Source organism: Poromitra crassiceps (genome assembly GCF_964638095.1).
Source record: "Poromitra crassiceps genome assembly, chromosome: 20".
Lineage (NCBI taxonomy): Eukaryota > Metazoa > Chordata > Actinopteri > Beryciformes > Melamphaidae > Poromitra > Poromitra crassiceps.
This window is the reverse complement of record NC_139637.1, coordinates 8,635,886-8,658,677: the sequence shown is the minus strand read 5'-3', so window position 1 is coordinate 8,658,677 and position 22,792 is coordinate 8,635,886. Positions and strand designations below refer to the sequence as shown.

General features: G+C 45.9%; 1 protein-coding gene across 1 annotated transcript in view; it reads left to right on the top strand.

The window, feature by feature from the left end:
• The window catches only part of LOC310794833 (NLR family CARD domain-containing protein 3-like), a gene marked incomplete at its 5' end in the record, with an annotated part of 41,070 nt that overhangs the window by 5,165 nt on the left and 13,113 nt on the right, over positions 1 to 22,792 (top strand). The window contains 3 exons of the mRNA XM_083656886.1: positions 17,276 to 17,290; positions 18,915 to 20,712; positions 20,808 to 20,981. Of these exons, the coding sequence (XP_083513012.1) occupies positions 17,276 to 17,290; positions 18,915 to 20,712; positions 20,808 to 20,981 (1,987 nt within the window). The remainder of the gene's footprint in view (positions 1 to 17,275; positions 17,291 to 18,914; positions 20,713 to 20,807; positions 20,982 to 22,792) is intronic.

The following is a 22,792-nucleotide window of genomic DNA, read 5'->3' as shown; positions in this document are numbered from 1 at the left end:
AATGGGAGCTTCCCCAAACAGCCATCTCTTTCCCGACATTCCTCTCTGTGCACGAACCCTTTCATATGCTAATTAAACATCAAAACACCCGCGGCTTATAGACCGGTGCGGCTTATAGAAGAAAAAAATAGTCAATTTTGGTCCCGCGGCTTATAGACCGGTGCGTCTTATAGTCCGGAATTTACGGTATATACGCCATCTTCGTGTAAAGAAGATGGCGCCGGGAGAAGGCGACTCGCTAGGGAGCTCTAGTGACTTCATAGACAAATAGGCTTGTATTCCAGTGTAAACGCGTTTTGTTTTGATTTCGTTGCTTCGACTTGCTTTGTAAATATCTATTGTATATAACAGTGTAACTGAATAGTGTAGATAGTGGCGTCTTCGCACTTTTCTTTGCAAGAAACCGCGACGGCGGGGACCCGCTCTGCCCGCTTTGTCCGCTCGCACGCAAAAAACAACAACAGCCCCGCGCCCCCGCCATGGAGGCAGAGAACGGAGGCACGGACACCAGCGGATATAACATGGAAATCAGCGTCGGAATAAAATACAACAGGGACGCGCTGATCAAAATCAGGAAAGAACGGATATATCCCAACAGCAACTGGCAAGCTCCAGATCTTACGGATTTTCCTGAACTCAAAAAACAACGCTGGAGGAGGGGGAAGAGAGGGGGGCTTCTCGCCCGCTTGAGGAAGCGCGCGGATAAACCACCTCTCCCAAGCATACTGCTGGCAAATGTTCAATCGCTGGAGAATAAACTTTGTGAACTAAGAGCGCGTGCACAATACCAAAAAGACATAGCGCGATGCAATGTTCTGTGCCTAACGGAAACCTGGCTTACTCCTGACACAACGGACCACTCTATCGCGCTACCAGGATTCAGTGTATTCAGAGGAGACAGAAACGAACAATCCGGTAAGAAGAAGGGAGGGGGCGTATGTCTTATGATTAACGAAAACTGGTGTGTAAACACCACAGACATTGGGAAACACTGCTCAGCAGATCTTGAATATGTAATGGTACAATGCGTGCCGTTCTGGAGTCCGAGGGAATTCACGACAGTCACCATCATGGGTGTATACGTTCCTCCACAAGCGAACGTGACTGTCGCACTGAAAGAGCTGCAACGCGCCATCAGTGCACAGGAGACAAAACAACCCGAAATGGCCCTGGTGGTGACTGGGGATTTTAACAGGGCAAACCTGAGAGGCAGAATGCACACATTGTACCAGCACATTCACTTCCCCACGCGAGGCAGTAACACACTGGACAAATGTTACTCAAACATCCGACATGGCTACAAAGCCGTCCCTCGCCCCCCTTTCGGCAAATCGGACCACGCCTCCATCCTACTTGTACCCAGGTACAAACAAAAACTAAAAAGACAACCCCCAGCATTCCGAACCGCCCACTGCTGGTCAGACCAATCAGATGACATCCTGAGGGACTGCTTTGACCAAGTGGTGTGGGAGGAGTTCAAAGCTGCAGGAGACCTGGGCGAGTATGCAGATACGGTGTCATGCTTCATAAAGAAGTGCACCGACGACATAGTCCCCACAAAAAAAGTCAAAATAATGCCGAACCAAAAGCCTTGGGTCAACAGCGACGTCAGGGCTGCCCTTCACGCCAGGACCACCGCCTTCAGCTCTGGCACAACTGACCAATACAAGCAGGCACAATATGCCCTCCGGACCGCTATAAAAATAGCACGTAGAGATTATGGAAGGCAGCTGGAGTCAAAACTGGACACTAACAACCCCAGACACCTGTGGAGAGGGCTCCATGCTGCCACAGACTTCAAAGAGGTGAAACGACAGAACCCCAGCACGTCACCCACCCTACCGGACGAACTCAACGCGTTCTACGCTAGGTTCGACCCCTCTGCCAGAGCGCCTCCCCTCCTCCCCCCCCCCTCTCCCACCCCTCTCCCCCTCTCCTCCCCCCCATCACCCCCCCCTCCCTCCTCCCCCCCACCACCCCTCCCCTCCCCACCCCCCCTCCTCTCCTCCCCCCCCACCTCTCCCCCCCCATCACCCCTCTCCTCCCCTCCTCCCCCCCCTGCCACCTCTCCCCCCCCATCACCTCTCCCCCTCGCCGCCCCCCCACCACCCCTCCTCCTCTCCCCCCCCCAATCACCTCCCCTCCCCCCTTCCTCCCCCCCACCCCCCTTCCTCCCCCCCACCCCCCGATCACCTCCCCTCCCCCCTTCCTCCCCCCCACCCCTCAGCACCCGCACCCCCCCCCATTCCCACCTAACCACCAACCCCACCCACCCTCCACCCCCCACAGACCGCCCCCTCACCATCACTGAGGATGAAGTGTGCCGGTCGTTCCTGCGTATCAACCCACGCAAGGCGGCCGGCCCGGACGGCATCCCTGGGCGGGTCCTCAAGGCCTGCGCCCACCAGCTGGCAGCCGTGTACACAGACATCTTCAACCAGTCCCTCTCCCTCCGACGAGTTCCCTCCTGCTTCAAGGCAGCAACAATCATCCCCATTCCCAAACAGAAAAAAGTGACCAGCCTCAATGACTGGCGCCCTATAGCCCTCACACCAATAGCCAGCAAGTGCCTTGAAAAGCTGGTCATATCAAAGATCCGTCCCACACTCCCCCCGGACCACGACCCGCTGCAGTTTGCATACCGCCCCAACAGGAGCACAGCGGATGCAGTGGCACACGTGCTCCACACCGCCCTGTCCCACCTGGAGGGGAAGGACACCTATGTGAGAATGCTGTTCGTGGACTACAGCTCAGCATTCAACACCATAGTACCCTCCAGGCTGGTAAGCAAACTCAGGGACCTGGGACTAAACACAGCGATGTGCGACTGGATCCTGGACTTCCTGACAGACCGCCGCCAGGTGGTGAGGGTGGGCAACCTCACCTCCTCCCCGCTGACCATCAGCATAGGAGCACCCCAGGGGTGCGTCTCCAGCCCCTTCTGGTACGACCTCTACACCCACGACTGCGTGGCGACTCAAACTTCAAACACCATCGTGAAGTTTGCAGACGACACAGCAGTCGTGGGGCTGATCTCGGGGGGCGACGAGACGGCCTACAGAGAGGAGGTGAGGGTCCTGGAACAATGGTGCCAGGACAACCACCTCTCTCTGAACGTCTCCAAGACCAAGGAGATCATTGTGGACTACAGGAGAGGGGGGGGCACACACCCCCCAATCACCATCAACGGCACAGTGGTGGAAAGGGTGGACAGCTTCAAGTACCTGGGAGTCAACATCCACCAGGACCTGACCTGGGCCGGCCACACCGCCACTGTTGTCAAAAAGGCCCAACAGCGAATACACGGACTCAGGCGCCTGAAGAAGTTTGGGCTAAGGAAAGAAATCCTCAGGGACTTCTACAGAGGCACCATTGAAAGCCTGCTGACTGGCTGCTTCACCGCCTGGTACGGGAACTGTACCACCATGGACCGCAGGGCGCTACGGAGGGTGAGGCGCGCGGCCCAGCACGTAACAGGAGACGAGTTGCCAGAACTGCACGAACTGTATAACCAGCGGTGCCTCAGGAGGTCCCTGAAGATCATCAAAGACACAAACCATCCCCACAACAGCCTGTTCTCCCGGCTACCCTCAGGGAGGAGATACAGGGTTCCAAAAACACGCACAAATCGCTTGAGGAACAGTTTCTTCCCGCAGGCCACGAGACTCCTAAATATGCACAAATAGTGCAGTAGTCGTACCGCAGTACCGTACTGCAGCTGCTACTATTACGGATGCCTAACGTTTAATTGTAAATTTAAGTGTATGTTTAATAAGGTGCCTAACGTTTAATTGTAAATTTAAGTGTATGTTTAATAAGGTACATGCTATTTGCACATGTATGTATAAAACGTCGAATTTGGAATGTCTGAACACGTCTAACGTATGCACATGACATGTGCACCTATGTGCAATGAATATGCCACTGTCGTATAAGCCACCGACTTGTCTTATTGCTTATAAGATGCCTATTTCTTATTGCCTTATTGCTGTCTTATGGCTTATTGATGCCTATTTCTTATTGCCTATTACTTATTGCTGTTGCCTATTTGTACTATGTCGTAAACGGAGTCCACTGCACAAGAATTTCACACGTGGTACTTGTACCATGGAGTGACAATAAAAATCTTGAATCTTGAATCTTGAATCTTGAATCTTGAATCTTGAAACTGTTTTTTCAGTGGTTTCCACTAGGTGAGGCCCTTGGGCAATAGGTGAATGTGGATCCGACCTCTCCCGCTGCCCCGGAAGTACTCTAACAAAGATTTCTATATAAGGAAGGCGGGCGCCTTTGATCAGCGTGGGTAGTAGGTAAGTTTGAGACAGAGCGAGACATAGCATTACATAGCGATTTATAGATAGAGAATTTCAGCAATTTAGCAATTTAGAGTCAGATTTAGAGCGAGTTGGTTAGCGTAGTTGATTTAGTTTGTTAGTTGTTAGTACAGTAGTAGTGTTTAGTATAGTCTTTATAGTAGACTTTGTTTAGATAGATAGTTAGCGCGTAGTTACAGTTCATTGTAGTTAGCTTAGCCTTAGCGTCAGTTCATTTTAGTATTTAGCGTTTATTCTAGTTCAGTTTGATCGAGTTGGTAGCCGGTAGATTAGCCTTATTTCAGTTCAGTTTGATCTAGTCGTAGCAGTAGTTGTTTTATTTCAGTTTAGTTTAGTTAGTATTTTCAGTTTTCAGTTTAGTTGGGAGCGGGTGGCGTGTTTGTGCCATGCCGGCCAAACGCAAGCGGTCTTCGGCGGCTGCACGCAAGCGATCGGCGGATCAGAGATCACTGCTGGATTTCTTTTCCGTCCGAAACGAGCTTGTGCCGGAGACCGATTCCGAGGTCTCGGATGAAGAACGGGGTGAGCCCATGCATGTAGCGGCTGCTGCTGCTGGGCTGACTGAGTCTGAGTCGAGTGAGCTCACGTCTTCTCCAGACGCGGATTCTGAGGACGAATGGGAGCCATCCAGGAGCGAAGCTCCACAGAGCAGTGGTAAGACGATGTTTGAGATGACTTGTGTAACTTGTGTAAATGTAATTACTATGACTGTACAAAAGCCAGCAGTCAGTCAATTCATTTTACTGAATTTCAGACTCTGAAGAGGAGCCCGTAGCCGGCTGTAGCGGTAGGCCTACAGCATCTGGTGCTACAGCCTCTGGTGCCAGGAAAATGGGTAAGATCACAGTTCAGAATCAGGTTTATTTTCACATCACAGGTTCCAGCCAGAATTCAGTACCACACATATAAAAAACACTAGTTTATGGTAATTATGTATTTCTATAATTTGCAGATGGAGCTGGAAGTGGGAAACGTCCTCAGCCTGCAGGTCCTCCTGAGTGGAGTGATGTTGACTGGGAGCCAACCCACATCCCATTCACAGCAGAACCGGGTCCTCATACTGGTGGTGCTCCTGCTCAACCAGTGGACTTTTTCCAGCTCTTCCTGGACGATGAGCTGCTCCAGGCCATTGTAGCACAAACTAATCTGTATGCACATCAGTGCATCAGTCAGGTGAGCGAGGCTCTGCCACATTCAAGGCTTGGGAGGTGGAAGGACACTGATGTGGCAGAAATCAAGAGCTTCTTGGGACTATACTTCCTCACTGGGATCGTGAAGAAGCCTGAACTGTCCATGTACTGGACCACAAATGAACTGTATGCTACCCCCCACTTCAACAAAACCATGTCTCGCAACCGCTTTCAACTGCTAACCAGATTCCTCCATTTCTCTAACAATTTTGATGTTGATGGTGCAGACAGGTTGTACAAGGTCCGGCCAGTATTGAATGACCTGTTAGGAAAGTTCAGAGCCATGTTCACACCAGGTCAAGACATCAGTATTGATGAGGGGATGCTCCTGTGGCGTGGGCGGTTGGCCTTCAAGGTGTACAACCCACAGAAACCCATAAAGTATGGGATAAAATCATACATCCTCTGTGACTCCCAGACAGGTTACTGCTACAGCATGAAGCCCTACTGTGGTGAGCGGTCCTCCCTAGGCGAGACGGTGGAGTTCCTCCTCGGGGACTTGGCAGGGCAGGGGTACCATTTATACATGGACAACTACTACAACTCTGTTGGAATGTGTGCACAGCTGCTGGAGTGTCAGACACATGTCTGTGGCACTCTGAGGAAGAACAGGGGCGAGCCACCTGCTACGAAGGTTACCAACCACACAGTGAAGATGGGGGAAACGGTCATGCGCCACAATGGTGGCACCATGGTTCTGGCCTGGCGCGACAAGCGAATCGTGAAAATGGTTTCCACTATGCACGACGACACGATGGAGACGGTGCAGGTCAGGCAGAAAGGCAGCAGAGAGAGGGTCCCACACGCAAAACCCAAGTGCATTGTGGACTACAACAAGTACATGAATGGGGTAGACAGATTGGACCAGAACATTGCCTACTATCCCTTTGCCAGGAAGACATCCAGGTGGCCATTCAAGTTTGTCATGTACTTGTTTCAGATGTCTTTTTATAACGCCTTTGTTTTGTACAAAGCTAAACACCCAGCTAAACGCCAGAGAAAGTGTAAAACATTGCTGGATTTCATCCTGAGTGTTGTCGGTGCATGGACCAGACCTGTGGTGGAGGAGGAGGTGGGGGCTGGGGTGGAGGAGGAGGTGGGGGCTGGGGTGGAGGAGGAGGAGGAGGTGGGGGAGGAGGTGGGGGGTGGCGGGGTGGGGGCTGGGGGGGAGGGCAGTGACCAACCTGCAACCAGGCCGGGCCGGGCACCATACCTGGACCCTCCAAGCAGGCTGAATGTCGATCTAGCGGGCCATGTAATGGCCAAGTATCCAGCCACATGCAAAAAAGAGCTCCCAGCGAGGAGGTGTAGAGTTTGTAGAGAGAGAGGTGTTAGAAGCGAGACACGCTACCGTTGTGTCATGTGTAATGTCCCATTACACAGGGCTGGCTGCTATGAGGTGTACCACTCAGAGAGGAACCGTGCTCGGTGGCACAAGTAGGCATGGGTCATAAAAATAAAAAAAAACTGCCTGTTTTTGATGCTCTTTGTTTGATTGTTTGCTAGCTAGCAGGAATACATAAAAAGCACCTGCCGATTTTCATGTAACTTTGTGGGTGGGTGTAACATGGGCCAAGGAAGTACCCATTACATTTTGGAACAGTTCTGGATTCGGTGTACGAGCCCAAACCGGTTTGATCACGAACCGAAAAAACCTATAAAAAAAAAGAACATGTAAAAAAAAAAAAAAAAGCTGAGTGACCTGTGGTCTGCTCTTGTTTTGTATTTATTTTGACATTTATTTATTTTATTATGGTATTATTCCTCCATTATTGAAAACAACTATTGTTCAGATGTCTGATGTCTCACTGATGCCAAAAATAAATGGTTAAAGTGACTTTTCTGCCTGTTTGATTGAATTTCACAAAACTGCGATTATCTCAGCTTTCTGCCTCAGACCCTGAAACCATGCTGTACTCAACGGCTAATATCTACATAACTACTAACTCTACAAACTAACTCTTTTAGACAGAGAAAGTACACATTCTATTAGTACTTTTGAGATATTGTATGTTCACAAACTCCAAGCAGAAAAGAATCCTCGGCTCTTGTAAAATGAGCCACAATCCTCAAAAAACGGCTTGGCAGAAGCTACCTACAGCAAGAAAAAAACGGCTGGCAGTCAATGTGTTAAATGTAAACGGCTGAGTTATGCAAAAATTGACCCCCCTACAGTTGTTATGAAAAGGTGAAATTAGCTATATAGACCAAAACCGTGTTTCGGTCCAGGCTGTAAAGATGTTTAATTACTGTTGGGGCATTTTAACAGGAACGACAGGACTTCTGAGTCCTGCCTCAAGTGGCCATTCGAGGAATTACAGCTTAAACAAAGACTTCCGCATCTTCAGGGGAAAGGTGGTGGGCTTGCCCCTTGGTCAAACCCTGAGCTAGCCCCCTGGTGGTCACTGAGCAGCTACCAGATCCGTCTGGGGGTTGAGATCTTTGCTCAAGGTCGAGTGGTGGTAGTTGCACAGGGTGGAGAAAGAATCATTCACTCTGACTTTGAAAGTTGGTACTGGGATTCAAACTGGCAACCTACTGGTCAAAACCCTGCTTCTCTAACATGTTTACTGCCACCACCCTGTTTGATCAATCCTTAGCAGGATCCAGCAGAAGAGAGCTGACTCCCCTGTACCCAGCTGTGTGTCCATGAAGAGTGACTGGTCTATGCATCATCCTATTAGTTTCAAAGATGGACAGCAGTCTACTGAGCAAAGGTAAGAACTGAAAACAGATGAGTTTATTTGATTCTACTGAACAGAAGAAAGAAGTCATGATACTCTGTTGATTTAGTTTCTTCTCTCAAAACATCACATCCAATAATCATAGCAGCATTTACAGTAGGAATGCACCATATTTAACGGACCAATACATTATCATCCAATATGGCCATTTTGCATGAGCTCGTGACATCACAGCTGCACCTGGTGCCAGGCGCACTAGAGCCAAACATGGCTGCCAGCAGTGTGGCTGTTCCACAGTTTCAGATGATAACAACTAGGTTAATTTTCTTAATCGCGATTAATCTTGCGATTAACTATAGTTAATCGCGATTAATCTTTGTATTGCATGTTTAAAATGCCATTATTTTGCATTTCAAAGCATTTTTAATTAGATATTAATAATTCTTACCAGTGTGTCGTGATTGGGAATCAAATGAATGCAAATAAATGTACTTCGTGATCTTGAATTTTAGATTTATTTTCAATTCAATAGAAGTGCAATGTAGACAGGAGGTAACAATATCTACAAAATATATCTTGAATAGAAAATAAATGCACAATTGTAGACAGTGCAGTACACGCTCCAGAACCGAGCGGCGCTGTGGAGCAGTCGAAACCCAAAATGACACAGCCGAAGAAGGGTGTGTCTGAGCTAAAAACATTGGCATAATGGCTCGGTATTGGAAACTGTGTATTGATAACGTGTATATCGCGTGAAGCCATTGGAGCCGACCTCCCAGTGGTTAGAGGAACCGCGCATCCGAGACTCTGAAGAAGGAATGAGTGATGACAAGTCTCGCGCTAGCTAGTTGGCTGCTAGCTGGCCGCTAGCTGCTCCGGTATGCTTAGCTTTTAGGTGATAGTTCAAACTCGATGTACTTCGGTGATATTTTAATTCCGTTTTACACAAGGTGCAAACTACTGTTGACTTGTCCACTGTGCCATTTGGGAGTTTTTTAAAGTAAAACGAGCCATTTAGAAGCATATTGCTGTCTTTATCCTCCATGCCTGCACAGGCAGGAGACAGGAAACGGCTGCGACCAGCTTGACTACAAGTACGGGTGCGACGAAGGGACAAAATAGCGGCAGGCGATTAACGCGATAAAAAAAAAACGCGTTATGGTCGGCCCTTAATCGCATCGCGATTAACGCGTTAACGCTGACAGCCCTAATAACAACACTATTGCACTATTGAGGAGAAGCATCTGAGCTGGCATTACGTTAAACCAAAAATTATTGGAGGCAGTCGCGCACATCCAAAAAACGTAAAGCAGGTGCAGGAACCAAAAAACAGTACAAAGTGAAACACTGGAGCTCCAATTACCCTTTTATTTAGCCATCCAACATTGACGTTTCGAGCTACTGCTCTTCCTCAGACATAAAAATTGTTACAAAGACGCCATGTACTTTAAATACACCCGTCATGTGATCCAGAAAAGAAACATAAAAGTTACATAAAAGCCACAGATGCACAACAACAGACACACAGTAGACAAATATGTTTACATAACCATCAAGTATATATACAGGGTAAAAATACATATAGATCAGACCCTTAGGGCCCTATCGTTGTACGGCGCTATCGTTTGCGTTGCGTTTGCGCGCCTCTTTTTGCTATCTTCCCAGCGTCTTAAGCTATCGTCTGCCTCCACCGTCCAGTTTTGCGCTGTGATGACACAGGTGTAGGCGTGGCCCGGGCGTGTCGGTGGCCCTCTACCCTATCATGTGTCTCGCGCAAGTGTCATTTAGCGCTGTGGGGAAGATACCGTCGGTATGTGCCGAGCGCAAAGAGAGGTTTGGGAGTTGCCCGTTCCAAAATAGGCGTTACAGAAAATGTTGGTGTTGGTGTTAGAAAAAAATTGCATTACATTACATTACATTACATTACGTCATTTGGCAGACGCTTTTATCCAAAGCGACTTACAATAACACCTATAAGAAATAAGAAATCGCCTTGGGTTCTCTCAATTTTAACGCCAGGAAATAGCTGGTCTTAGCGCAAATGCAGACGTACGCCTGAGCGCAGACAGTCTCTACATCTCCGTGCAGTGCAGGAAGTCCTTGCTTGGATACATTTACTCACGGCCTGGATGTCACTCTCCTCGCGCCTGCACACACTCTTCTCTCCTCGGAATGCCACGTTGAGTTTCAACTATAGCCTACATTCCAGAAAAAACACACCTTGATTTAAAAATAAGAATTCCTTTGTCATGGTTTTATTAGGCTACATAATTCCCGACCATACAGGTCTGTGGTGTAACATTAGATTACTTTAGGTAGGAGACCACATGCCACACCTCCACAATACTTTTGGGCATAAACACGCCTATACGGAGATGTGCGCCGAGATGACGTGAAGTGCAGTGGGCCGACACGCCCACAATTAGGGCTTTGCACGGAGCTATTCCAGTGCAAAACGGTCGCTAACGCAAAATTACCGCCGTTGGGAAGATAGAGCCCTTAAAGTACATAAGGAAAACAAGATCAGGCCAAATGGCCATCATACCTTGGTCTAGAGTGGCGCTTCTCAGGGGCGGAGCAACCCTATCAGCCCAGAGGGGGCGAAGCTTTTAGGGGGGCCCACGCCGCCGGCCGCAATTTGTTTTTTGCCTTTTTTGCATGTTTGAATCTGTTTTAGCCATATTTAGTGGAATATCTCATTTTAAACACACCAATGTTATTGTCTATTCATTGAATTCCTCTCACACTCACACAAATTACTTTATTAAATAAAGACATTTTAACACATTGACTGCCAGCCGTTTTTTTTTGCTGTAGGTAGCTTCTGCCAAGCCGTTTTTTGAGGATTCTGGCTCATTTTACAAGAGCCGAGGATTCGTTTCAGCTTGGACTTTGTGAACATACAATATCTCAAAAGTACTAATAGAATGTGTACTTTCTCTGTCTAAAAGAGTTAGTTTGTAGAGTTAGTAGTTATGTAAGCATTAGCAGTTGAATACAGCATGGTTTTAGCGTCAGAAAAAATATTCAGAGATAAACGGCTTTTTGTGAAATTCGATAGAACTGTCACTTTAACCATTCATTTTTGGCATCAGTAAGACCTAAACAATAGTTTTGAACAGTAATTTCCTCCATAACAGCAGTAAACTTCCCTCTGCTCAACTCCTCCCTCCTGTGGGCGTTCTTTTTGGCTGCAGCGCCATGTCACAAGTAGGGGTGGGACAAAATATCGATACCCACGTTATCGCGATATTTCCACCTGCGATACGTTATCGATACACTGGCGCCAAGTATCGATATGTTTATTAATTAATTAATTTATTTTTTTTATTTTTATTTTTTTAATAAACAGGCTAAAATATTATGCTGTGTGTGGTAGTTGAAACATAGTTTCAAGTTGACGTTTATTTATGTTTGTAGTTGAAACAAAAACATAACTACTGTAGGCTACATGAATGGAAATGTTTGATCATTAATATCTACTTTTAGAAATTATATAGGTAGGTAGCAGTGATGGGCAAGCTACTTGGAAAATGTAGTAAGCTAAGCTATCAGTTACTCTCGATTAAATATAGCTAAACTACATTGAAGCTATCCCCAGAGAAATGTAGCAAGCTAAGCTACGAGCAACATGGCAAAAGCAGCTTGCTACATCAAAGCTACATTTTTTCTCACATTGAATCAACTTCATGTCAAAGAACAACTTTCCACCAAACAAATAGGCACTTGTTGTCCGTCATAATGGAACTGGAAGTGCTTTATTGGCTACACAGGCACACTTGACATGCAATGTCTCCTCCTGTTTAATCCAACCCCCAGCAGAAATCTCCACTGCGTGCTTTGCTCATGGATTTTCTCTGGCGAGTAGCTTGTAGCTTTTGCGGGAAGCTACAAGCTACTTGGGTCTATAAATAGCTTAGCTACTGAAAAAGCTACTTGGTTCAAAAGTAGTGAAGCTACCACCAAGCTACTGAGAAATGTAGTTAAGCTATGTAGCTTCGCTACTTGTAGCAAGCTACTGCCCAACACTGGTAGGTAGGTAGGTTATATAGGTTTTCTTGTTTTAATAGTAATAATAAAAAGACTTAATGTGTAACTTTTCCTCCGTGGTATCGAAAATGGTATGAGTGAGTGAGTGAACTCAGAGAGTTCATGTCAATTCTGCTAATAAATGCATAATACATGATTTTTTGCCTTCAGAGGTATTTTACATACCTCTGAATACATCACGATACACAGGTATCGTGATGTATCGTCTTCCAATATATCGCAGTATCGCAGTATCGTGATATATCGTTATCGAGGGCCAAGTATCGTGACGATATCGTATCGTGAGCTACTCAGCGATTCCCACCCCTAGTCACAAGCACTTTCCTACCTTTGCAAATGCACTTTCTCATACTCTCGACCTCTCAAATAAATTTCTGAATAGAAATTAAATTACTCTAAATTAGAGCGAAAAAGAAACAAAAAAGAATGGGTTGAAAATCCCATTCTAAAAGCCTTTTATGGCTGTTTCCAATTTGGTGCTATTTTGCAAGGCAAAATCGCCTGCTGCACCACAAGCTTGTCACCGGTCTCACTGCCCCGCTGCCGCTGTGCGGCTGTGCCTGGCTGTGCCTGTCTGCGTGGCCGCTCCCCGAGGAAGCCCGGCTGGACTCGCCCGCCTCCCGGAGCCCTGGCCGAGAGCTCCGATGAAGCCCCTGCGACTCTGGTCATATTTACGCTGCGTGCCTCAAAGTGTGCTCCATCCGCAATCCACGATGCAAGTTTGCAATCCCGCACCGCCAGCAATCAACGCGAAAACGAAAGCGCCTCCGCCAATCCATTTTCATGAGAAGGGAAATGGATCACACTGCTTTTTGCTTGCCTTCCTACGTCCTTGTCGCCACTTAGTGGGTCGGTGGAATGGGTTGTACACGTTGTACACGTCCAATACTTATATAAGATATGTAAAAGGGTTAGATGCACAACCCCCCGTTAAAAAAAAAAAATCGATGCCAAAAACGTGTTTACACGTTGTTGGCAGTCAACAGCTGGATTCTGAAAACGTGTTTACACGTTGTTGGCAGTGAATGTGTTAAGTCCGTGAATATGTATTTCTCCACTCTTCTTCTGGGGGCGTGCCCGCCTTTCAACTGCACAGCAGCACCACGCCCCCAGAAGAAGAGTCTCTGAAAAGGGAAAGATACCGTTTCCGGCTACACAAATAAGCATAGTACTCGTAAACTGAAAGGTAACAAACATCGTTGCCAGACCGGCGTGAGGGAAGACACCCGTGGCTACGTGCGAGTACTTTTGTCTTTGTGATTCGTGCATGTTTGAAGCCAGCCGGGCTTGCTTTGGGTCTGACTTCCACGGAGAAGGGCAAGCCGTGCGCAACTCTAAAGGAGAATCCATTTAGAGTTGTGTGTCGCGGCTACTTGGACCCTATGGCCACTCCTGACACCTGAAGAAAGAAATCAGCACCATATAAACAATAATTAGATGTGAGCACACTGTACACACTCAATGAGATCCAAGATGCACTGGGTGCTACGGGTGTCCTCCTCCCTTGTGTATGAAGGGAGGGCTGTCACTAAGGGCTGAAGAGAATGATCCACAAAGGCCGAGATTCTTTCAGTGACGGAACCCATAGCAGCAATTATGGGGCGTCCAGGGGGTGTGTCCACAAATGATTTATGAATTTTAGGAAGGGTGTAAAATACAGGTGTGATTGGATACTCAACTTTCATAAATGCGTGTTCAGGTTTCGTGATAAGTTTATTTTCAAGGAGCTGGTTGAGTAGACTGTGAACCTGTGTCTTAAAGACAGAACTTTCTGTAAAACTTAGAGTTGTTGAGTTGCTTTTGGATTTCCCTGTCATATGAGTCGTGGTTGAGGACCACGATAGCACCCCCCTTATCTGCACTCTGAACCACCAATGTTTTATCATCCCTTATATAGCCTTAAGTTCATCCAGTTGTTCCTTAGATAGATTATTCCTCACTTTGTACTCCTTTCTTTTACTAAAGATAGTAGACACATCCCTCTCAACCAGTCTACAATAAATGTCCAGAGATGGGTTTCTGTACTTGGGAGGTATAAAGTAGGATTTACCTCTAAACTTGCTAGAGGGTTTCAAAGGAGTGGGACTGCTGTTAGGATCATGTGGCTCTGTGTTCGTGGTGGGTTGACGAAGGGGGACATCCTGTGTACTGCTGCTGCTGCTGCTGAGGACAGAGTTAGTAACCTCATGTGTATGAGCAGTCTCAGAGTGGCCATTACGTAAGGGATAATGGATAGTGAGCCGGTGATTACTGGCGAAATAATGACCGACAGGTGATATTGAGCCCGACGCGTAGCGGAGGGCTTAATCATTCACCTGAAGGTCATTATTTCCAGTAATCACCGGCTCACTATCCATTATCCCGCTTAGAACACGGCCTACAACTAAATCATTCAATAATCTGACAAAAATAATTATTCAAATAGATTTTTTAACACATTCACTGCCAGCCGTTTTTTCAATACTGTAGGTAGCTTCTGCCAAGGTTTTTTTTGAGGATTCTGGCTCATCTTTCAAGAGCCGAGGATTCTTTTCTGCTAAGATTTTGTGAACACAAATGATCTCAAAAGAACTACCGTAATGTAGAATGTGTGCTTTCTCTGTCTAAAAGAGTTAGTTTGTAGAGTTAGTAGTTATGTAGGCATTAGCAGTAGAATACAGCATGGTTTCAGCGTCTGAAAATTTATTCTGAGATAAATGGCTTTTAGTGAAATTCGATAGAACAGTCACTTTAACCATTTATTTTTGGCGTAAGACGTCAGACATCTAAACAATAGTTTTGAACAGTAATTTCGTCCATAGCAGCAGGAAACCCCCCTCTCCTTCAAACTCCTCCCTCCGTGGGTGTGTCTCTGGTGGCTTTGCAGCGTTTGTCACAAGCGAGGCTCTGCCTGTCTGTGCTGCCTGGCTGCTGGCGGCTGCTCTTTGGGCGAGTCTGCATGAGTCGTTTCGGTTGTGAGCTCAGCTGCAATGAAGCTGCGTGCGATTGTGGGCTTTCTGCGGTGTTTCAAAGTGTGTTGCACGCATAATCTATTATGCAAATTTGCAATCCCCCACCGCCAGCTCCCAGCGCGATAATGCGCGAAAGCGAAAGCGTTTTCGCCAATCCATTTTACAGTATGAGAATGGTTTCCTCGCGCGTTCCCCTGCAGTTTTGGCTCGGCTTTTTCTAGTCTGGAGAGCACTGTCGCCACTTAGTGGGTCGGTGGAATGGGTTGTACACGTTCGGTGGCTCCAATATTTTTATAGGAGACGTGATCCACGTCCCACCGTCAAATTTTTTTTTTTTTTTTTTGACGAGTCAACTCGTCATTGGCAGTCAACGGTTGGATTTTTTTTGACGAGTCAACTCGTCATTGGCAGTGAACGTGTTAATAGCGTTTTCAACGACAAAGCGGTTTCATTCATAATTGGCACACAAGACACCACAGCTGCAACTGGTTGGCCTAATTAGTAGTAGACAAAAGGCTCTTATCAACTGATTAATCCAGGTGTGGCAGAGCAGCGGTCGGTTGTCGAGAAATAATGACCGGTGAATCTTGTTGATTGACCAATCAGAATCGAGTATTCAAGAGAGCCGTGTTCTAAGTTACGTTAAACCAAACCTGACGAGGATGCATTTGATTAGTGTTCATGTTAGCTGCTGTGGCTAGCGAACACTAGCTCAACTGGCGTGGCCTGCTCTCAGGCACTCAGGCTGATCAAACATCCCCGTATTCAAAGCACTTAAACACACAATCCCTGGACGTTTCATTTCAGGTAAAGATGATTCTATATGGTTTACTCCAGCTCTGGGAGTATGAACTCCAAAATCCAATCCACTAACATTATTAAGCTAACCAGGAGTCCCACTATAAACCAAATAGGGACTTTTGAGTTGAGCTATATGCAGAACTGGACAGAACCATCATCTGTTTGGAGACCAATAATAAGGAAAACAAACACACACATTACATAAAAGAAATCTGTCAACATCACATAGTGTCTTTTCTTTCATCTTTCATCTTTCCATGTCTTCCCCATTCACTTCAATAGAACTGGCCCCAATGCAAAATTCAAACAGATCAGTAACATGACAATAAAAGTCTAAATTACTAGCCTGCCTTTTGTCATTGTGTTTTATCTGCAGACTAAGCGGTTCAGTTCAATAAAAGCCTTTATTTTTTGTATTGTTTAATTGAGTGATACTTTACTAAAACAATCATATATATTATATAGGGATGCACCGATATGAAAATTTTGGCTGATGCCGATAACCGATATTAAGATTGCTGTTATGGCCGATAACCGATATTTACCGATGTCGATATGATCTGTATAAAAACACATTTCTATGATAATAAAATTTTGTACATACTGAAAAACACATGTAAACACTGAATTTGAAAAAGTTATACATTTCTTTATTTCAAAAACATTTGTAAAAGCCCATAAATCATAGATTTACTGCATTATTTCATCTCAATGTGAAGGATTTTGCTGATACCGATAACCGCTATTAACAAAGCAACATCGGCCGATACCAATATGATTGCCGATATATCGTGCATCCCTAATATTATATCAGAAGTGCTCTTTGTTTTGTGTTCACAGTAGTGATGTCAGTTAGATTTGGTTAGGTCAGAGCTATGGAATAGTCTTTTAAATCATCCATCTTTGCTCAACACATCTGTCTTTTGTCACCCCAGGTGTGCATAAAATACAGGTTAAGAACTTATTTCTTTAAATACAAAGATGTGAAATAATTATCGGTTATTGTATCCGTTATCGGCCAGGAGAAGCAGATATTTATCGGTTATCGTATCGGCTCCATATCGTGCATCCCTAATTTACAGTGGATTTCACTGTGTGTGTGTGTGTGTGTGTGTGTGTGTGTGTGTGTGTGTGTGTCTGTGTCTGTGTCTGTGTCTGTGTGTGTGTGTGTGTGTGTGTGTGTGTGTGTGTGCACATGTATCTGTGTGTGTGTGTGCGCGTGCGTGTGTGACATTATATGACCTAATACTTCATGTGTTCTCCAGAGTCCACCAGGAGAGGTCAGAGGTTCCCAGTGGTCAGTCTGTCCAGGAGCTTCAAACAGACCTAGACTCCATATTTATGGTGTGTAAATGTACAACACATTTTACTGCAGCTACTGAATTACAAAACAACTACTCTGGTCTTATAACAGTCTGTTGTTGTTGTTTCTCCTCTAGACTTCTTCTTCTGTCTCTCCCAAGACTCAAATATTACGTTGAATCGCTGCGCTCCGCATACTACACAAATTAGTCTGTGCCACTTCACAGCCACTGCTGGTGAATGAGTGACAGGTCATAGGAGTCAGGACCAATGAGAGAGCGGTTCGAAAAATGGGCTGCGCCTCCCGTGCAGAGCCATGTAGATAGAAGAGTCCCGACATCTCCATTCACTCCAATGGACCAGTTTTTTACTCTCAAGAGTTCCAGGAATTAAGGTCCTGGATTAAGCAGCACTGCCGAGTTGCAGCAAAATAGACAGTTTGTGTTGTACTCTGAAAGGGTTTTTCCCCCCTTGAATCAAATTGTACATTATCAGCTTTATTTTAGCATGCAAAAGTAGCGCGAGACCCATTCCTGGCTGTTCATTGGCTAATGAGTCTCACATTTTGGTCCTCCGCTGACGCCACTCTCTCTCTAGAGGACACTACTCCCGTGTCGTCTGATCGCAGATTGCAAAGTCGTTACTGAGTGGTGGAGACTGAATCCACCACTGGCCAATCACTGGCCAAGTGAACGGTTCACTTCCGTCCCCAGCTGGCTGAGGGGAGTGTCCCAGACGCAGACAGAGATCTGCAGCATGCAGTAACGTAGTGTATCAGCGTAACAACTCTCATGGGTCTGGCGTTGAGACTATTTCTCTCCAAACCCTGTTCCATCAGGAGGTCTTTTGCCTACTTCCTGGTCATTATTGTAGATAAGAATTTGTTCTGAACTAACTTCTTGCCTGGTAAAATAAAGATTGTTGGTTGATGAGGTCTTCAAGCTGCACTCTTTAGACCAGTGGATCTGATGTTATTACAGTAGTATTATTATTTTTCAGAATGTTTAATTCAAATGTTATTCTGTTGCAGCTGCTTGAGGAGAACATTGTCACTTTTGTGAAGAAGGAGCTGAAGAGAGTCCAGCTGGTTCTGAGTCCAGATTACCCAGAATGCTTAGAGAGTCCGAGGGAGGAGGAGGAGGCTTTTCTAAACATCACACTGCTCTTCCTGAGGAGAATGAAGCAGGAGGAGCTGGCTGACTCTCTGCACAGCAGTAAGAGGCTTTAACAGCTTTAACATGATGGAGGGAGGAAGTGGTGGGAAAATGGGAGATATATGATTAGTTAAATATAGACATTTCTCAAGAAAGATTGATTCAATTCCAGATTGCAAAATAATATTCACAATCCTCATGAATCATCAGCTAAAATCATTGATTTATTCATGTGGGTGTATAATGCTGAACACAGTATTATTTAAGAACAAATGCCACCACAGATGCATTTCACATTGGGTAGCACACACAGTCAGGACCTGTTTGTCCACCAGTGATGAGCAGAATAGATGCCATGTGGTTAGGAAAAGTATGCATTCACATATTAATATTTACACTTCTCATATTTACAGCAACATCCACTGATTGATGTAATTTGTACTTTCAGAAACTCTTGCTGGAGTGTGCCAACGTAATCACAAATCCAGTCTGAAGGAGAAGTTCCAGTGTCTGTTTGAGGGGATTGCTAAAGCAGGAAACCCAACACTTCTGAATCAGACCTACACAGAGCATTACCTCACAGAGGGAGGGAGTGGAGATGTCAATGATGAACATGAGGTGAGACAGATTGAAGCAGCATCCAGGAAACCAGTGAGACCGGAAACAATAATCAAAAGTGAAGACATCTTTAAACCCTTACCTGGAAGAGATGAACCAACCAGAACATTGATGACAAAGGGAGTGGCTGGCATTGGGAAAACAGTCTTAACACAGAAGTTCACTCTGGACTGGGCTGAAGACAAAGCCAACCAGGATATACAGTTCACATTTCCATTCACTTTCCGAGAGCTGAATCTGCTGAAAGGGAAAAAGTACAGCTTGGTGGAACTTCTTCATCACTTCTTTCCTGAGACCAAAGGAATCTTCAGATTTGACAAGTTCCAAGTTGTGTTCATCTTTGACGGTGTGGATGAGTGTCGACTTCCTCTGGACTTCCAGAACAACAGGATTGTGACTGATATTACAGAGTCAACCTCGGTTGACGTGCTGCTGACAAACCTTATCAAGGGGAAACTGCTTCCCGCTGCTCACCTCTGGATGACCACACGACCGGCAGCAGCCAAGCAGATCCCTCCTGAGTGCATTGACATGGTGACAGAGGTAAGAGGCTTCACTGACTCACAGAAGGATGAGTACTTCAGGAAGAGATTCATAGATAAGGAGCAGGCCAGCAGAATCATCTCCCACATCAAGACTTCACGAACCCTCCACATCATGTGCCACATACCAGTGTTTTGTTGGATCACTGCTACAGTTCTGGAGCTTGTGTTGAAAACCAGAGAGAGAAGAGACATGCCCAAGACCCTGACTGAGATGTACATCCACTTCCTGCTGGTTCAGTCCAAACAGGCGGATGTCAAGTATCATGGGAGTGCTGAAACAGATCCAATCTGGAATACAGAGAGCAGTAAGATGATTCTCTCTCTGGGAAAACTGGCTTTTGAGGAGCTAGAGAGAGGCAACCTAATCTTCTATGAAGCCGACCTGAGAAAGTGTGACATTGATATCAGAGCAGCCTCAGTGTACTCAGGAGTGTTCACACAGATCTTTAAAGAGGAGCGTGGGCTGAACGAGGACACTGTGTTCTGCTTTGTCCATCTGAGCATTCAGGAGTTTCTGGCTGCAGTTTATGTCTTTCTGTCCTTCATCAACACTGGTGTCAATCTACTGTCAGAAAGTCAATCAACATCCTGGTGGTCAACACTATCAAGAGACAAATCTAAACTAACACGCCTCTACCAGAGTGCTGTGGACAAGGCCTTACAGAGTCCAAATGGACACCTGGACTTGTTCCTCCGCTTCCTCCTGGGTCTTTCACTAGAGACCAATCAGACTCTCCTAAGAGGCCTGCTGACACAGACAGGAAGTAGTTTGAAGACCAATCAGAAAACGGTCCAGTACATCCAGGAGAAGATCAAGGTGAATCCCTCTCCAGAGAAAAGCATCAATCTGTTCCACTGTCTGAATGAGCTGAATGACCGTTCTCTAGTGAAGGAGATCCAACAGCACCTGAGTTCAGGAAGTCTCTCCACAGCCAGACTCTCCCCTGCTCAGTGGTCAGCTCTGGTCTTCATCTTACTGTCATCAGAAAACGAGCTCGATGTGTTTGACCTGAAGAAATACTCTGCTTCAGAGGAGGCTCTCCTGGGGCTGCTGCCGCTGGTCAAAGCCTCCAATAAATCTCTGTAGGTGCATGCATAACTTGATGTCTTCAATATGAAATGCAATATACAGAAAAAACTATTTTCAAATTTCTTGTTCATGGCTAATTCTTCCCCAGGTTGAGTGGCTGTAAGCTGTCAAAGAGAAGCTGTGACGCTCTGGCCTCAGTTCTCAGCTCCCAGTCCTCTAGTCTGCGAGAGCTGGACCTGAGTAACAACGACTTGGAAGATCCAGGTGTGAAGCTGCTCTCTGCTGGACTGGAGAGTCCAAACTGTAGACTGGAGAGTCTCAGGTCAGTATCCCTTAAGCCCATGGTACACCAATCAAACCTTCTCCAACAAACACAAACACAGATGTTTGTTTGGTGCCCCATTGCTGGCTGTCATTGTTTGGAATTGTTTGGAGATGTTTGGTCAGATTCAACATGTTCAATCCTTTATAGAGGTCTTCACAGGTCTACTCGGGTATTACACATAACGATAGAATAGATAGTGATAGAATCGGACCCGACCCGGACCCTAATTGATCATAATAAATATGGACCCGGACCCGTACGGGTCTCGGGTCGGGTCCCTGATCCCACTCAGATGCACCACAGAGAGGCACAGGAAATAATTCCTGCCTGTGAAGTAGCCGGCATCCCGTGTTGTGCACAACCACGCTCTGACGTATGTGTGCGTTTGCATGACAGGTCTACCTGAGATCGTGAGGATTACTTTTTCTTTTCTTCTCTTTTTACATAGAAAATACTGCATTCTGGCGGGCAATGATCTAACGCAGTAATGCAGCCTTTCTTGGATTAGTAACTGTAATATAATTACTGTTTTGGAAATTGTAACGCCTTATATTACTTTGTTATTGAAAAAGTAAGTAATTACAGTAACACGCCCAACACTGTTTATATTTCATCGCGTGGTGAGTACACAAGTCAAAATATGTACATGTGAGTGTTTCTGGCGCTGTTAGAATTTGTATTTTGGGTGACTGAACGGCGATACCATAAGCCGCTTTCAGACATGCCTTGGAATTCGGGAGTTACAGTATCTAGAGGGCATCCGGATGGCGGTGTATGTATGTATGAACACATTTTGGTGAGCTATGCGAGCTCCCGTGACCCTCCTACTATCTGGAGGTGAGACAACCTCGGGCCCTTGTATCAGGGACGGATTGTCCCCCCCCCCCCCCAAGATCTCCGTGAAGTAGCCAGCTCAGTGAGTGCATTAGGAGAGGGAGAGAGACAGAATGCCAGCGTGGCAGATTATTATTATATGTGAATGAGCGAGCAAAAAAAACATCATGCCGTTTCAGTTTTTCCAAATGAAGCTGAACCTGCTCCGTGTGTGTCAGCCAACAGGCTACATGTTGCTGGATTGAAATGCTCATGGCTTTGATCTTATTTCATTTCTGCATAGCTTCGCACAGCACACACATTTAATTAGCATTTTTGGACGCGAGGGTCGTCCTGCTTCCCAGTATTGGACATCGCTAGGTAGGGTATCTGGATCTGGTTGCGTTCATGCCTTTGATTTAATGTTTACACAGCGTTTGTGAAGATTCACGTGCAGATTCCAAGTAGCGTCAAGTGACAGTATAAATGGAAACTTCAGGGTATAACCTTCGCAATAATGGCAATTAAATGAAGTAAATGCACATGTAATGCTTTTTTGTGTGTGTTATCCGAAAGATACAGAACAGAGATAAACTTGAAGAATATCTGCTCCCTTCGAAAAGTCAATTTTAACCCGTAGTGACTGAGTCGACCGTTCTGATTTCTTGTTACTAAGCAATACAACATTGATTTTATTTTGAAGGTAAAAACGTCTAGCTTCCTGTATTCTGTATAATTCTAGTAGGGTTGACGCATTTTAGGACTGAACATAGCAAAGACCTGTTTTATTTTTAGCGCTTGAGACTCGAGGAAATCGATGCATCTGGGCGTGAGTTGTAGGGTTGTTTAATTAATTACTAACGTTATGCGCAAACGATTATATGCTGTGAACGTTAGCAGTTATCGCCCATTATCTATTTTTAGCAACTTGTTTTCAGACTCTGCATGTCATGATAGTTTGTTGAATGTCAATGCGATTCACTTAAAGCAGCTAC